The sequence below is a fragment of the Procambarus clarkii genome, chromosome 67 (genome assembly GCF_040958095.1).
Source record: "Procambarus clarkii isolate CNS0578487 chromosome 67, FALCON_Pclarkii_2.0, whole genome shotgun sequence".
In the NCBI taxonomy this organism is placed as follows: Eukaryota; Metazoa; Arthropoda; class Malacostraca; order Decapoda; family Cambaridae; genus Procambarus; species Procambarus clarkii.
Window position 1 is genome coordinate 18,322,498 of NC_091216.1, and position 18,065 is coordinate 18,340,562.

Genomic DNA, 18,065 nt, shown 5'->3' on the forward strand with positions numbered 1-18,065 from the left:
AATATATATCACTATGAATACAGAAAATGTAATGTGATATTCTTTTTTATTTAGAAATTATACAAAGAAAAATATTAAAACAAACTAAAACAAAACAACCAGCATTGAATGTAATGAAACGCCATTTTCTGGGCGAGTCCCGGAGGCTCCCCGGAGCTATCCAGGCTGATGTGTATATCGGTAGACATTGACATCAGTGTGAATGGAGTTCTAGGCCTACCAGGGACCGCGGCCAGAACCTGGGCCCCCTCGGAGAGGCACGAGGAGCAATGGCCTATAGAAATCCACATGTGATTTGGAGCATTCTATATCTGCCATTGACCAAGACAGGCACCCAGAAAGGTAAGCGCCTCAGAACAAACCCCTATTCTGGTTAAAACGTCTAAAATAGACGAACTAGTGGACACAACTCCCCAAATGAAAATGAACAAATGAGCATGACGTCACACGAACCATGCTGCATACCTGCGCAGCTCCTCCCCTCTCCTTGAGGGGGAAGGGGAGCCCCAGACCCCCATGCCGGCAATCCACCCACCAGTTCTGAGGCTGGATGTCAAAAACATGAGAAAAACTGCCAACCGGAAGGGAGGGAGGGATGCCAGGGAGCCTCCGGCACTCACCCAGAAAATGTTAACGAGGTAACGTGCATACCAGGACCATGTTCGACCACGAAAAACCCCGCACCCGAATATCAGCCCAGGACATATCACCGAAGATGGTAGCAAGCGCAGCAAACTTATGAACGTCATGAGCACGGGAATAGACTGCAGGCTGGCTAGACTGAATAACCCTGCGGACGATCTGAGAAACCCGAACCCGAGAACAGGGAAGAAGGGAGACCAGATCAACCCAAAGTGCATCCCCAGCCACAGAGGACGTGGCGTGCAAATAACGGCAGAGAGCCACAACCGGACACAACACATGATGCACCCCTGACCTGACCATCCAAGCATCAACAACCTAAGGACCGGAAAACAGCAGTCTCATTCTTCGCCAAAAAAGAAGGTGACGGCTACAAACGAACAAACCTATCACCACGACCAAAAGAGCAGAAACCCTTGCGCCAGAGGAGAGCATGAAGCTCCCCAACCCGACCCCCAGAGGCCAATGCCAACAAGAAAAGAAATTTGGAAAAGCAATCCTGAACCGAAGGGGCCATAACAAACCAAGGCGTAGACAGATACGAGAGCACTCTGTCCAAAGACCAGGCTGAAGTAGCACATGAGCAGGCCAGAGGTGAAACAACACTCGGGATAGCTTGTGAAACGTTTCCAAAGTAACATCAATACCGAAAGCAAGCTGCAGTGGCTCCGCCAATGCCGCACAATACGAGGCAACGGTATTCGGCATAAGATGACGGTCCTGAAACAGTCATGAGATAAAGGACAAAATTACTAACAGAAATCGAAGTACAGCAACGAGGAGACAGAAAAAAACTGAAGGACCACCAGGAAACTTCATACTGCTGCCGAGACGAAGCCCGCAGGTGGGATACCATCAAAGAAGCCACCTGATCACCATACAGATGGTGATAGACTCGAGTCAAAAAGGCCAAATGCGAAGACTCGAGGAGAAGAGCGAACCAGTCTCGTAATGGACCATACCAATCTGTTGAAAGAGGCAGAGCCGCAGAAAAACCTCTGGGTTCGGACACTGAGCAAGCAGCGCCTGAAACCAAGGCTGGGCCAGCCACCATGGGGCCAAGAGGACTACTCTCCCTCGGTAAGTCTCCAAGCAAGCTAGGACTAGGAGCAACAGCGGAATCGGGGAAAAGAGGTAAAGGAACCCCCACATCGACCAGTCCTGCCGGAAGGCATCAATCCCAACGGCCTCACAGTCGGGAAAGTGTATCACACATATGCCGTCAGCCAGAACGTTGAACACCCCCAAACATGAACGGCCAGGAGAACCAAAACCCGAGAACTCAGCAGATGAGTCACCCGAAGCGACCAGCCCCAAAGTGCCAAGAATTGCTTCGAACTTCCGCAATTCATGTAATGAACCACTGGGAAGCAGTCCAAATGGAGCCTGATCGTTGATCCACAAGTGACCCCGAACCCTTTGAAGTGACATCCACACCGCCGCGAACTCCCGCACCGTGATGTGGGCCTGATGAAAGGATGGATCCCACTGCCCCTGGTCGGCATGGTGAGCACTGGTCACAAAGCCTCAGCCAAGAGATGACGCATCTGTGAACACATTGAGCCAACAAAGACAAACTCAACCCGGCAGGTTGACCATTACGGCAAAGTTCAGACTCCCGAACAAACCCTCGAGCAACTGCTGCATGACCCGAAAGCCCCCCAAAAATCATGGCAATCGTGGGGTTGCAACCAAAGCAAGTTTCCGGAGGGAGAAACAAGGAAATGTTCCGAGAGTCCCACACAAGACCCAGTCAAGACCAAACCTGAGAGGTAACCAGATGGGACTTCCTCTAATTCACCAGGAACCCGAACCCAGCGAGCTGGGAGAGAACCAAATCTCTGGCAAGCAGACACGCGGACCAGCTGGGAGCTCACACCAGCCAGTCGTCAAGGTAGGTCAGAACCCCGATCACCTAAAAGACGCAGATGGCCCACCATGACCCAGGTAAGGCATGTGAAAATGTAAGGTGCCAGATTCAAGCTAAATGGCAGGCAACGAAAGTGGTAACCCTGATGCCCCACAACACAACCGAGCCAGCCCCTGAACCCCTGATGAATCGGGACGTGCCAACACGCATCCCGGAGGTCAAGGAACACCATCAAACAAGGTCCAAGCCCCCCCAAAGGCAACTCCCTCCAGCCCCGTTATCCTCCACGTCAAGACCTGGGGCAGAGCCATCCTCCAAACCCTCTGCCTCAGGAGAAAAGGCAGAGTACACTGGAAAAACAGGGTTGAAGGGGGAACACTGGTGCGACCCAAAAGCCCCAGTAGGCGGAACAGGCTCAAATGCCTCCGCTGCCTATCTGGAAGGGGCAGTTCCCAAAGCCCCCCAAAGTCTCACCACTAAGAAAACCCTGCCTGAAACCCTCAGAAGTTTGGGAGCCAGGAGTCTGAGCAGGATGAACCACAGCATTGAAAGGATAAGGGGGGGGGGGCGAGGACAAGTCAGTCGAAGCGACTAACACCCCCATGTCCGGGTCCCCATTACCAAAGCAGGGCAGCCATGGGGCTGCCCTGCTCAGGAAAGGCAATTAACCTAGAGCATTGCAGCAACTTAAACCGCACATACAACGCAAGTGTTGCCTGCACCCAATCAACAGCATTATCAGACTGGGTGAACTGGAGTACACACTAGGAACACCACTTGTAAGACTCCGGGTCAAAGGCGTCATCGCCCCAACAAGCAGCATGGCAGAGGCAAAGTGGGTGAATGTCACCTTGAGACAAGGGGACAGAGCAACCATCAAACTCGCACAAAGCGAGGTGGGACTCAAAGGTCTCCTCCATTGGACCACTGAGCCCCAATGGGGATTCCTAGGGCCCTAAGGCTGATTGCTAAGGAAAGCCCAGACAGGATACTGCTAACCGGTTATCCCAGAGCTACCTAGCAAACAAACTAAAAGCTGAACCCCTGCGACATGTGCAATCACGGGGACCTAGCGGAGGGCCACCAAAATCATACAAGTGGTTCTATAGCCACAACAAGCAGACCCCCACCAGGCAAAAGAAAAGAAAAAGAAAAAGAAAAAGAAAAAGAAAAGAAAAGAAAAGAAAAGAAAAGAAAAAAAAAGAAAAAAGAAGAAAAAAGAAAAAAGAAAAAAAAAAAAGAAAAAAAAAAAAAAAAGAAAAAAAGAAAAAAAGAAAAGAAAAAAGAAAAAAAAGAAAAAAAGAAAAAAAAAGAAAAGAAAAGAAAAGAAAAGAAAAAAGAAAAGAAAAAAGAAAAGAAAAGAAAAGAAAAGAAAAACCCTGCAAAAGCACAACGTCCCCAGGGGAACAGAAACGGCCGCTATGCATATATTGGACAGCCCCAATACCTTGTGTACAGTACCTTGCACCCCAGTACCTTGTACTGGGGTGCAAGGACAGTACCTTGCGCCCCAGCCAGCGATGATACTACCTCCTACCCCATGTTTAAACACACATAAGAACGACCCCAGCTGACCCCCAAGGGCGGGCAATCACCGAGCATCAAAAGAACCACATGGTGGTAGTCTCCCAAACGGCTTATGGAAGATAACATTAAACTGCAAGGGCAGTACTTATAAGACACCTAGGGAAGGTGGCCTTAGCGGCATGCAGCCCCAGTACTATTGTGTTACTCCTGGCTTGCACACCACCACACAGTAGAACACCACCACAATGGACAGCAGTGCTCAAAAGGAGCACTTTTCAAGGAGTCAAGAGTCGAACAACCACCACCAAAAACAACAGCTTCTGAAAAACTGGGGTGGTTGGGTAGCCAGCGCAGGAGGTCTGAGACCCCCCCTTCCCCATTCCGGGAATCGGGGGGAGGGGGGGGGAGTTGCGCAGATAGTGGCCTAATGACTGTGGTAACGTCATGCTTGTTTGCTTGTTTTTGATTGGGGAATTCTGCTTGCTAGTTCGACTTTCGGTTTGCAATTTTTAACCAGCTGTAGTTTGTTTTGGAATTCCTACTTTACTAGGTGCCTGACCTGGTAGATGGCAGACATAGACTGCTTCCAATTACATGGGAGGTGTCTATAGGCCAGTGCTCCTTGTCTCTCTCTGAGGGGGGCCAGGTTCTGGCGCTGGTCCTCGGTAGACCTAGAACTCCATCAATTGGTCCTCGGTAGACCTAGAACTCCATCAATTGACTGTTGCCACAGTCAAGAAAATAACATGGAAACAAAATTAAATGTTTTCTGTAATGAAATGTAATGAATTTAATGAAATGTCTCTTTCTGGTAGAGCCCCAGTGGATAGCAGAGATGGATACTCACTATTGGGTCACATCAGGCACAAAAGTCCTGCTTGGCATACTGGGAATAAGACTCAGAATCTGGCTCCTCATAGAGAAGAGAGTAAGAGATTATTAACATCACTCACTGAGAAAGCATCCAAAACGTCAGTGAAGCTTTGCAGACAATAGCTTGGTTCACAAGACGGCTTTCTCTCATTCCTTCCTTTCTTCTTGTTCAATGTGTTCAATATAAATTTTTTTTATGAAAGAAGTGCAGTAAAATTATACCTTATTAAAAGAAGCTCCATGTTTTCCAATACCATCAAGATTTCTTCTCGGCTAGCTGGCTCTTGAGATTGTACTGTTTGTCCCTGACCAACAACTCTCTTAAACCACTGACCAGTTTGGAACCTGACGTCAACTTGGTTTTCAACATCAGGGTTGAACGTTTCATCATACACATGCATAAGTGTGATGTTGTTTCCCTGTAAGAATAAAAATAAATATAATACATGAAGGGAGAACCCTTTGTACCCTGTCCCAAAAATTTGCATATAGTGAGTCTAGACACACATTAAATTATGCCACATAACTGAAATACAGTACTGTAGTCCTAAATGTAGCATTAAAGATTTTCATAAAATTATGACATTAAACCATTTATCATAGACATTATAATGAGAAGGTGTTTTCTATCATTACAATTTTGTCATTACAGTACATATTGTATCAAATTAATTTAGTAACAAGTGTTATTAATGTTTTCTTCATTCTTTGAGATTCAATTTTCCTGAAACTTCCCTATGTTTGAGGATGTCAGGTGTGGAATATGGATCTGCACTGCTGTCTTCATGTGTGATATTTGGGGCTTTGGGAAGCCTGGAGAGGGTTCCTGCATGCCCTTCAACTCTTCCTTGTCTCTGGTACCATCTGCAGAGGAACTTTTGCTCAGAATGGAGGACTATACTTTTCCTAAATTAAATTTTGAGCTAGATTCCTTGGCTGCTCCCACTCCCCTCCCTCCACTGGATGCACTTTCATGTCATGCTAGAGTCTGCAGATGTGTCGTATTTCTGGAGGTTTTCATCGTTTCACCTTGAGCCTTCCTCGACTCAGGCAGACCTTTTTCGGTTCTTCCTATGTGATTAGGATCTTGCTTATCATATCTTGAGTTCAGGTCGGCTTCTGTTTTTCGGCTATAGTATGAGGTCCTCAATTCATCATAGCTGGCTGATGCCCCTCTGTTTTTCTTGGGGGCTTGGCATAACTTTTGCTGAATCCGGATGATGGAGTAGCAGGAAGTGGAATCCTTCCACGTGTTCTTGGGTGTTGCTCTTTTTGTGCCACTTGAGAGCTGCTTATTTCCTCTAGTTCTTCTCAAGGACATGTGCAGGTGTCAGCACATCCAGCTACCATTGCTCTCTGGAGCCTTGATGCAAGGATCACGAGTCTTGTGTTTGCTTAGTGGCCATTTCGCACTTCTGAGCTGTTGTTGAGCTGCTTTCTAATTAACTCCAGGACAGCTTGGCTGTTTGACTCTGGTGCCTGGTGTGGCTGTCTATTGCCTGCAATTCCGACTTCGGCGACTCTGTCGAAGTTGCTCGCGCCCGTTTTTCAGGAAGGAGCGAGCTGCAGGCTGTAGTTTTTAAAGACCATCTTGTGTGTGTGTGAGTGGGCTATATTAGCCTAGGCTTTAGATTAGGCTTGGTTCTTAACCTTTTGTCCACCCCCTTTTCACTGTTTCTGTTTCCTAAGATTGTTTTTCAGTTCTTTTGGCTGCTGACTCTGCCTTCCAGCACCCATAGTTGAGTTATTCTGCAGAGGGGTTCTATCCCTACTACTTTGAGGCAGGCTTTTTGGGTTGGGCTGTTGCCCTTCCTGCAGCTGGTGCCTCTTCTGGTCAGCATCATTCTCAGGCATTGCAGAAGGGTGCCTCTGCTCTGGATCTTTGCTCCAGCCCTTTAACAGTTCATTTCTTTTTACGAAACTGTACGGTGATCCATTTCACCAGTTCCTGGTCACATAATATGTAGTCACCTAGTTGTGCTTGAAGGGGTTGAGCTTCAGCTCATTGGTTCCACCTCTCAATTCTCAATCACCTGGTGTACAGGACCCTAAACTTATTGAGCTCCATCATATCTACATTTGAAACTGTGTATGGAGTCAGCCTTCAACACATCACTTCCTAATGCATTTCATTTATTAACTACTCAGACACTGAAAATGTTCTTTCTAATGTCTCTATGGCTCATTTGGGTACTCGGCTTCTACATACGTCCCCTTGTGTGAGTATCATTCGTGTTAAATAATATGTCCTTATCTACCCTGTCACTTTCCCTGAGAATATTTTGTGATGATCATGTCTCCCTTTCTACCTTGTGGGCCTTCTAGGTTGTTTCCCAGGGTCTACAGTGGCACTGATCTACTCTTTCTCCCATTAGGTTCAGGAATTTTGGGTCAGCAGTCCTCTCCCATCAGCTCTGCAGGTTCATTGTGGTGTGGTTAGACTTGCAAGTGGTTGAGTTAACTCCCTCTTTTCAATGGGTGTCCTTGTTGTTTCTGGTCTACATGCTGGACACCGTGTAGCTGGCAGACATAGAATGCTCCCAGACACACAAGAGTTTCTATAGGCCATTGCTCCTCGTGCCTCTCTTGAGGGGGCCAGGTTCTGGCCGTGGTCCCCAGTAGGCAAGAACTCCATGCACACTGACTGATGGCAGAGTGTTATACATACCCATTCAGCCTGGATAGCTCCAGGAAGCCCCAGGGACTCACCCAGAAAATGGCGTTTTATTTCATTCAATGCTTTTTTTTTTGATAGAGAAGGAAATCTGTATTTCCTTTATTGACTATTGATTTACAATGGTCAATAATATTTTGCGGTAGTTTCTTTTATATCTTCCCAAATATTCACTTTTATACTGAGCTGCTTATCTGTATTTTCCTTCTCATTTCAAACTTGAGCAAATTTCTGTATCATTTAAGTGTTAAACTCTTCCATTTCATCTGCAACTTTTAATATCTAAGTACTCAAATTTTCCATCATTTTAACCACTGCGATGCGGCGAGTTTATTGTGACATTCCCCCTGTGCGCATAAAATAAAGTTTTTGCAAACATTTTTTATCTTTGTACAATGATAAATTCCCTTCCCTGAACATGTACATGTAAAAAAAACGAGCATTGAATGTAATGAATCGCCATTTTCTGGGTGAGCCCCGGAGGCTCCCTGGAGCTTATTGGGCTAATGTATGTTATATTAGACCGGAACATTAGCTGTGGAGTTCAGACCTACCAGGGACCATGAGCCAGAACCTGGCCCCTACAGAGAGGTTTCAGGGAGCAATGCCCCTGGAAAACCCCCTTGTGGTTGGGGGGTTTTCCTTATTTGCCATCGACTGGGGTTAGGCACCCAGAAAGGTAGGCATAACAAAATAAACCGCTTATGGTAGGAAACTAAAACCAAAAAACAAACAGAGAGGTAGAAACTCTCTATAATCCCAAGGAAACAAGCAAACAAGCAAACATCGTACTTTACTACCGCGCCGCTCGTCCGTGCAGCCCTCCCCTCCCCAAGAGGGGGAGAGGGGAAAAGGCCCGGACCTCACCGCGCCGGCTGCCTAGCACCAGTTCGGAAGCTAAGCTTCAACCAACGCAAAAAAAGACCAACTGGTGGAAGGGAGGGATGCCAGGGAGCCTCCGGGGCTCACCCAGAAAATGGCGTTTCATTACATTCAACGCCGTTTTTTTGTGGGGAGCCCCTACCCTGGAGCAACAAACCTAAACAGAAGGAAATAGGGACTTACCCGGGAGGAAGCTGTCACAAACTCCTCAACGCGAAGTAAAGATACCTGGCTGCAACCTGCGACCCAAAGAAACACAAAAACGCCCAGAAGCAGGCACCTTCACCAAATAATGGGCGGCCAAGACCCTGCCAAGACCCTGTTCGATCTCTAAAATCCACACGCCCAAATATGAGCCCAAGACGTGTTACCAAACACGGCAGCCAAAGCTGCAAACTTCCGAACGTTATGGGCGCGAGGATACACCACAGGCTGGCTAGACTTAATAACCCTGCAGACGACCTGGGAGACCCAAGCCCTGGAACAGGTTACGAGGGAAACCAGATCAACCCAAAGCACATCCCCAGCCACCCCAGCCGAGGCACGCAGGTAACAACGAAGAGCTGTAACCGGACAATACATGATGCACCCCTGGCCCGAACTAAACAAGCATCAATGACCCAAGGACTCCTTCGGAAAGCAGCCGTCTCATTCTTCGCCAGAAAAGACGGAGAAGGCTGCAAACATACAAATCTACCCCCAGGACCAAAAGAGCAGAAACCCTGCGCCGGAGGTGAGCATGAAGCTCCCCTACCCGACACCTAGAAGCTAATGCCAACAAAAAACAGGGCCTTGGAAAAACAATCTAGGACCGAAGGGGGCCACCATAAACTGAGGAGAGGAAAGATAAGAAAGCACCCTGTCCAAGGACCAGGATGGCTCAGGCAGCGCATGAGCAGGCTGGAGGTGAAATATAGCACGAGAAAGCTTACAGAACGGGGCCGATGTGATGTCCACCCCAAACGCAAGCTGGAGCGGCTCCGCCAGCGCCGCACGATACTAGGCGACAGTATTAGGCATCAAATGACGGTCCTGAAAACCCAAGAAACAAATGACAAGACAACCCGATCCGAAATAGAAGGCAACTTACGAAGAGCAAGAAAATAATGAAAAGAACACCAGGAAACTTCATACTGTCGCCAAGATGAAGCTCTCAGGTGGTACATCATCAACGAAGCCACCTGGTCACTATAGAAATGGTGATACACCCGCGTCAAAAAGACCAGACGCAAAGAGCAGAGGAGAAGGTCGAACCAGCCCCGTACCGAACTGGTCCGACCGAGCAAACAGCGCCGGAAACCAAGGCTGGGCCGGCCACCAAGGAGCCACAAGGACTACTCTACCTGGGAAGGTCTCCAACCGAACCAGAATCGAAGCAACAGCTGACAGCGGGACCGCAGCCACAGCAACGCCTCTGGAGGGAGTGACAAGGCAGTGGTTCGAGAATCCCAAACAACACCCAGCCAGGTCCAAACCTGGGACGGAACCAGATGGGACTTCCTCCAGTTCACCAGGAACTCGAATCTGGTGAGCTGGGAAAGAACCATATCCCTAGCGAGCAGACAAGCCGACCGACTGGCAGCCAAAACCAGCTAGTCGTCAAGGTAGGCCAAAACCCAAATCCCTAGCAAACACAGACGGGTGACCACAACCCAGGAAAGACGCACGAAAACGCGAGGTGCCAGATTCAAGCCAAAACGGAGGCAATGAAAAATGTAAGCCTGATGCCCCACCACGAAACCTAACCAGTCCCTAAACCCCCGGATGAATAGGAACGTGCCAATAAGCATCCTTGAGGTCCAGGAACACCATCCAGACACCCTGCTTCAACAGAAGCCAGACCTGAGACAGAGTAGTCATCCGAAAGGAGGAGCAGGGAATCCCGGGGTTCAGACGGGACAAGTCCAGAATGAACCTCAGATCCGCACAGTCCTGTTTCGGCACTGGAAACAGGCAGGAAACCCACCTGAGGGACAGGGTTGTTTCGACCACGCCCACACGCACCCACTCCAAGATAACTTAACGAAGCGCAGGAGAAGCAGGCGCTTCTCCCATTATTCACTGTTAACCCCGAACCCCTGAAAGGAGGACGAGCCGCCCAACACCATTACAGGCCGGATGACACGACCAAAAAGGCCCACAAATCATGGAACCAAATGTGGGCAAACAGAGCGAGCTTCACCCATCGCCCCATCAACGGGTCGAACCACGTAAGAGATGACCTTACGAGAAACCAAACATTGAACAGAGCGATCACCGCGCCGACCAGACGACGCCGGCATCGAAGGCAACGTCGGCTCAGAAACTGGCACCAATGGCCCACATCGACTAGCAGAACCCTGAACCCTGGCATGACCCCTCCGAGACGGCCGAGAACGACCGCCCCGGAGAACCAACAAGTCCGACATAGGACGACAACTAGATGAAGCCGCTTGCAGAAACTGCGAGAACGCAGCCTTTGCAAACAGCAACTGACAAAATGGAGATGAAAACCTAAGAGCCAGGGCCCAAGCGGATTCCAAATTGAGAGCAAGCACAGCCTTACGGCACGCGAGGCAAGAAGCAAAAAACAGAGACTCCTATTCAGCACCCCAGACGAAGCCCCGTCACTCAATGCTTCCACATCCTCCTCAAGCCAGGCAAAAGACAGCTCGAGAAGGAAAAAGAAACGCACGACCAAAGCCAAATGCCCACGGGAGTGTAAATCCTCCACAACCAACGAAAGAAGAGGAACCTGCACGTGAAGCTGGAAAAGGCCAACATCCCGAGAACAGAGAATAGAGAAAAGGGCACTCAGCAACCTTCAAACCCGCACAAGGCAGACTGAAACCTAACCCATGGGGAATGGACAAGCACGTATTAAGGTGCTCAAACTCGCCCCTCAGGTAAACCTGCGGAACCGTACAAGTTTCATGACAATCAAGTGTGTGGGTCCGACAGAACCTATGCCATGCCCCCAATGAAATGAACAGGCAGTCTGCCAGCCAGAAAGACTCCAGAACCTCTAAATGCACCCAAAAGCGGGAAGAAGAACCGAACTCAAAAGAGGATGGATCCATCACAGAGGCATGAACTGGATCTCGCAAGAGGTATGCCTCATGAGTCTCCCGAGCCTCTTTCGCAGAGATACGGGAAGTAGAAAACCTCTGGAAAGACGGAGCCGAAGTACCTAAAGGAGCCCGGAACCGAACCCGGGAAGGAGCCGAACGAAGATCATACTCATATAGGGAATGGGGGTAAGAAATTCCCTCCCCTGCAACAATAAATCCCATGAGGAAGGTAAAAGCACCCAAGTGGGGTCAAGGGGGCCCAAGGCCCCCAGGTCGACTCCTCCCCAGCCCCAAGATCCCCCACGTCGGGACCCGGGGCAGAGCTGTCCTCCAAACCCTCTACCCCTTTAGAAAAGGCAGAGTCCAGGGAAAAGGCAGACAAGAAGGGGGCCTGCTGGTGGGACCCAGAAGCCTCGGCAGGAGGAACCGGCTCAAATGCCTCCATCTCCGACCCGAAAGGGGCAGCCCCCGAAGCCGCCCGAGTCTCATTACCAACTAAACCCTGTGCCGAAACCGAAACCATCGGACGTTTGGGAGCCGGACACAGGGGAAAAGATGCAGGATGAACAACAGGGGAAGGACCAGGGAGCGTGGAAAGAGCCAAAGTCGAAGCGACTAATGGCCCCACATCCGGGTCCCTAAAACCAAAATGGGGCAGCCTCAGGGCATCCAGGTGGGAAACCAATCTAGCACATTGCAGTAACCTAAACCTAGCATGCAATGCGGATGCTACTTGTACCCTAACAGCAACATCAGAATAAAACTGGAGCACCAGCAGAGAACACGACTCGCAAGACTCCAGGTCAAGGTGTCGTTGACCCAACAGACAGCGTGACATAGGTAAAACAGGTGACTGTCACCCCTGAGAAAAGGGCACACAGCAACCTTCAAACCCACACAAGACAGACTGGAAATCGGGAGACGCATCCATGGGTCCACCGAGCCCCAACAGGTGTTTCCTGGGCCCGTAGGGCAAAAACTATGGGAAGCCCGGGCAAGGTGATGCTAACCGGTTAAAAAAAAAACTAACAAGTGGTAGATGACAACACTGAAACCTGTGACGTGTGCAATCATGGGTGGACCTAGCAGAGGGCCACCAAAACAGTATCAGGGGGAACTATAGTCCCACTAGGCAAATCCTCACCAGGCAAACAAAAACAAAAGAAAAACCACGCAAAAGTACACCATCCCCAGAGGCAACAGGAACCGGTCGCCACGTAGGTGGCAGGTCGCACACCACCTTGACGCCCTAACCAGCACAACACCACTCCCTACCCATTACCAAACAAGGGCCCAAAGCCCCAGCTTTGGACAATGAGTCAATAAAGAGTTACCACATTTTATTCACTGTCTCTCACTTGCCTATTTTCTTCTTGGAAGCAAAGGTCATTATATAACTTGCTCTATTATCAAAATATTACTGTACATGTAACTGGGAAAATAGAATGGAAGATGATGAAAATAAACAGTTCACTCACCATTATGATCACATCTGGTCCCCTGATGTCCTGCGCTGCTCCAGCACTTGAATATTTTATTTTGTAACGGAGAAAACCACCATAAGTTGTGAGTTGCTGGCCTTTGTGGCTGTCGGGTAGAGAGAAGTACACTAGAAGATCACTAGGACCGCCAAGTTTGCTGCGGTCCACATTAAGCTGAAAAAGTTTCAAAATTACTAAAACAAAGCATTTTTAGTAATAACTCACCATACATTTTTCACAACAATAACAAATTCACAACCATAACAAAATACCTTCAATATACTCATGCAAAGTTATGGTAAAAGCTTTGACTTACTTGAACAGCTATATCTGACTGAGCTGATGCATATCGTGATGAGAGTGGATATTGGCTGGCACGGATTACATAGTTTCCTTGGAATTGGTCCCGATTAACACCTACCAGTGAAAATGAGTCACTCTTGGGATGTGGAAGCTGTGAAGTAAAGATATACACATTTAAAGACTAATATTATATTTAATATATGGTAATATTTAAAATGGCTTATAAAAAATTTATGTAAATGAAAACCCAGCATTGAATGTAATGAAATGCCTTTTCTGGTTGAAAGAAAGCTATCTCTATAAGATAGCTCCAATCTACCAGTCACATTAGTTGCATGATTTCATTTGGCTTACTAGGGGCTAGAGCCAAAACCTAGCCCCCATCCCATGATGCACAGGGCACAAATGACATTTCACCATTTCACTGGGAAAGCGTCCAGAAATTCAACGAAGCTTTACGGACAACTGCTGAGTTCACAAGACTCAAAAGCCACTAAACTGCAAAATAACTCCCAAAAGAATACAGAATAAACAAAGAAAAACAAAACTAGTTAGAACTCATTAGTATCAAATGCCACCACCAGGGAGCTTGGAGCGCAGTTCGGCATCAGCTATCAGATCAGTTCAAAAGCGTTCAAAATACAGTACCAAAATGAAGATGGAATATGACAGGGAACCACCAAGGCTCTACCAGAAAGAGGCACTTCATTACTGTCCTGCCAAGGATGAGGTTCCTTCCAAGAAGATAGAAGAAAAAGAGGCGATATGATCACTACATACAAAATAGTAACAGGAATCGATAAAATTGATAGGGAAGAATTCCCGAGACCTGGAACTTCAAGAACAAGAGATCATAGATTTAAACTCACGAAACAAAGCTGCCGCAGAAATATAAGAAAATTCACTTTTGTAAACAGAGTGGTAGACGGTTGGAACAAGTTAGGTGGGAAGGTGGTGAAGGCCAAGACCGTCAGTAATTTCAAAGTGTTATATGACAGAGTGCTGGGGAGACGGGACACCACGAGCATAGCTCTCATCCTGTAACTACACTTAGGTAATTTCACTTGGGTAATTACAGGACAATGGCCTATCAGAGGGCCCCCTCCCCCACAAAAAAAAAAAGAATCACTTACCAAGCAAGCGCAACATAAGTAACCCCTAGAGACATTAACACTAGGCCCATGTAACTCTAGATACACTGTTAAAAGTCCACACAAGACTCCGGAACCTCATAACGGACCCAGAAAGGGAATGAAATCCCAAACCTGAAAGATGAAGGATCCATCACCGAGGCTTAATCCAGGTCACGCAGGAGGTAAGCCGCAAGGGCTGTCCTCACCGCAGACAGTTGGATGCCTGAAGCCTAAAATCTCCGGAAAGACGGAACTGACGCACCGAGGGAAACACTGAACCGAATCCGGGGAGGGGCAGACACCAAATCCAACTCGTATGCAGAGGGGGGAGGGGAAAAGAGAAACCCACTCCTTGTAACAATAAACCCCGCTCAGAGGGCAGAAAAACCCAGGCAGGGTCCAGCAGGGCCCAAGGCCCCCAAGTCAGCCCCTTCCCCGCCCCAGGATCCTCCTCCGCAGGACCCGGGGCCGAGTCATTCCCCTGAGCACCGGCCTCTAAAGAAAAGTTCAGCGCAACTGAGTAAGCCAGACAGAAGGGGGCCCCACTGGTCAGACCCGAAGGCTTCGGCCAGGAGATCAGACTCAAATGCCTCCGTCGCCACACTGGAAGGGGCATCTCCCGAGACTGCCCGAGTCTCAAGACCATCTAAACCCTGCCCCAACTCCAAAACCCACAGATGTTTCGGGGCCGGAAGCAAGGGTGTGGGGACCAGAACGAACCACAACAGGGAAAGGACGGGAATGGAGGGGTGGTGGGTTGCGAAATGAACCAAGGTCGAAGGAACCCCCACCCCCAAGTTCGGGTCTCTATAAGCAAAATGGGGCAGCCTTGGGGCATCAGGGTGAGAAACCAACTGAGCTCGTTGCAACAACCTAAAGCGCACATGTAACACCTGCACTGCCTGTAACTGTAGAAGATCATCATTAAACTGGGTAAACTGAGTCACCAGCAAGCAACAGAACTCGTAGGACGCTGGGTCGAAAGTGTCACCGACCCAACAGGCAGCGTGACGGAGGCATAAACAGTGAGAGTCACCCTGAGACAAGGGTACCGAGCAACCCTCAAACTCGCATGAAGCAAAGGGGGACTCTGGAGTCACATTCAACGGACCCACACCCACATGGGGTTTTCCAGGGTCCTGAGACGGAACTTACACTCAGGAAATCCCAGGCAGGGTACTACTAACTGGCGCCTAAAGCTACCAAGCAAATTTCTAAATCTGAACCTCAGGGACGTGTACACTCACAGGGACCTAGCAGGGGGCACCATCAGAAGAAAACCATATTAAGTCAGTCACCAAGGGGCAAGCAAGGTAGACATCCCCTCCCCCCACAAGGCACAAACAAAAAGAAAAAGAAAACCCTGCAAGAGGACAATGTACCCAAAGGAACAGAGCCAGCCGCTATGAATGGTGAAAACAAGCTGCGCCCTGTACCAGCGCAAACTGCTTCTTACCATATGGTAAACAAGGGAGACAAAACACCCAAGCACCCAAAGGGCAGCCAAAAAATCGAGCAGTTAAACAGCCCAGCAGAGGCAGGATCCAAGGAACTTGTGGAAGGTAGCCACAAGCCCCAAAGGCAGTACCGGTACTTACAGGGCACCTAGGGAAGGTAACCCTAGGCGCATGCAGCCCGAGAACTGTACTGTACAATAACTCCTTGCTCTCGCACCCCTGGAAGACAGCCACCACACTCTAAGCACAGTACTGGAAAATCACTGGAGCCAGAGCATGCAACCTCTGCCTCTAGCATCAGCCTTAGAACTGAAGGATGGATAGCCGGAGTGAGTGTCTGGGGCTTCCCACTTTTCCCGGGGCAGGGAAAGCTGCGCAGACAGCGGTGCGGCGATGTGTGACATCATGCTTGTTTGCTTGTATCTTTTAGGGGAGTTTTATCCACTTGTTTGGCTTTTGGTAGCAATTTTCACCAATAGGAGTTTGTTTTGGGATGCTTACCTTTCTGGGTGCCTGACCCGGTCGATGGCAGACATAGAATGCTTCCAACCACACAAGGGGTTTTTATAGGCCATTGCTCACCATGCCTCATCTGAGGAGACCAGGTTCTGGCTCGTGGTCCCCGGTAGGCCCCACAGAACTCCATACACATGACTGATGCCAAAGTTTGACATTAGCATATCAGCCTGGATAAGCTCCAGGGAGCCGAAAGGGCTTCCCCCAGAAAATCATATAACTATAATGGAATTGTACACCATGACACTTGCCACTTTGGCACATTAACATACGCAATGATAACTGGATCTACACAGTAAGGAATCATGAAATGATAGCAGGGTTTTTCATAGGTTTTTCATTTTTTTTCAAACTAGTAAGCTCCACTATATCCATACAGAGCTATTATCGCTCTGTATGGATATGTTAGCATCAGGTATAAAAACCAGTAAGTACTATATAAAATCTACACATAATGGTAACCGCATTGCACTGTAAATCAACGTTTGACAATAACCACACTTTAAGGGTTAATAATAATTTTCTTATTTTAACAGTTGCATATTAAAGTGGAAAGCATTATGTATTCCCTTGATAATACAGTAAAACAACTGTGCACTAATGAACTCGTGTACAAAATAAATTTGAAAACAAATACCTGTGTGATGTATCTGTCAGTGGAGTAACATTGATCTGTGGCTCCAAAGCAGAAGCATGTGAGACAGTCCTGGGGATTAACAGCTGCTGCATTAAACTGTGGTGGCTGGCACACGGGTGGCAATCCACCTTCTATTTGCACAATGCAGTCTGGTTGAGCAAATACGGATCCACGACTATTGATAGCTTCACAAGAGTATGCACCTTGGTCTGTATGTTGAGCTGATGGACAAACTAGCACACCTTTGCCCCCCACACTAGAAGAAAAGAAAATATAATTTGTATTTGATGTTTCAAATTAAATACATTTTCACGTTAGTCTGTTTTGGCCGCTATTTACCTCGGCTTTAAATTTATCATACTTGTTTATAAACATGAATAAAAGTTTCATATAGTGGATTTGTTTCTTAGACAATATTTTGTATTGTAAATTCCTAATGAGTATGTAGCCTACCAAGATTAGAGCAATTAGATGAGATCAAATGCAAAATGACACTCATTTTGCATTTGATGAGTGCCATTTTTGGATGACACTCATTCAGTGTCATCCAAAAATTAAAGATCCTATAGCTACTATGGCTGGAAGTACAATATATGGACTGTTGCACTAAAATAATAGTCCATGTTTTGTACTATTAATTTTGAAGAGGGCCTAAGAAAGAAGCAACAATCAAATTTAACTTTTCTTATAGTATAGTTCACGTATGTAGTAAACTAGGCATAAAACTGCATATGTTAGGCCTAGGATTGCTTATTTAGGCCAAAGACAGGTTAGGTATATGGTTACTTGTTCAATTTTTGTTATGCCCCCAAACAATATAAACATACAATTGAATGTTTCGAAACTAGAGTGAGCGTGTTAGCACTTTTATGAACATGATGGGCATGAGGGTTGACCTCAGGTGGCTGGACTTCCTGACACTGCGGATAATGTGAGAAACACAAGCTTTGGAAAGCAAACCAAGGAAACAGGATCAACCCACCACCACCACAAATTTTGGTGTTTTTTTTTTTTTAATTT

At 47.7% G+C, this 18,065-nt stretch overlaps 1 protein-coding gene across 8 annotated transcripts in view; it reads right to left on the reverse strand.

Moving 5' to 3' along the window:
* The window catches only part of LOC123767760 (terribly reduced optic lobes), a 354,074-nt gene that overhangs the window by 271,668 nt on the left and 64,341 nt on the right, over window positions 1-18,065 (reverse strand). For all 8 annotated transcript variants that reach the window (XM_069310630.1, XM_069310627.1, XM_069310626.1 and 5 more), the window contains 4 exons: window positions 17,046-17,301; window positions 13,316-13,453; window positions 12,997-13,173; window positions 5,135-5,331 (listed from right to left, as the gene is read on the reverse strand). In XM_069310630.1, coding sequence (XP_069166731.1) covers window positions 5,135-5,331; window positions 12,997-13,173; window positions 13,316-13,453; window positions 17,046-17,301 — 768 coding nt within the window. The remainder of the gene's footprint in view (window positions 1-5,134; window positions 5,332-12,996; window positions 13,174-13,315; window positions 13,454-17,045; window positions 17,302-18,065) is intronic.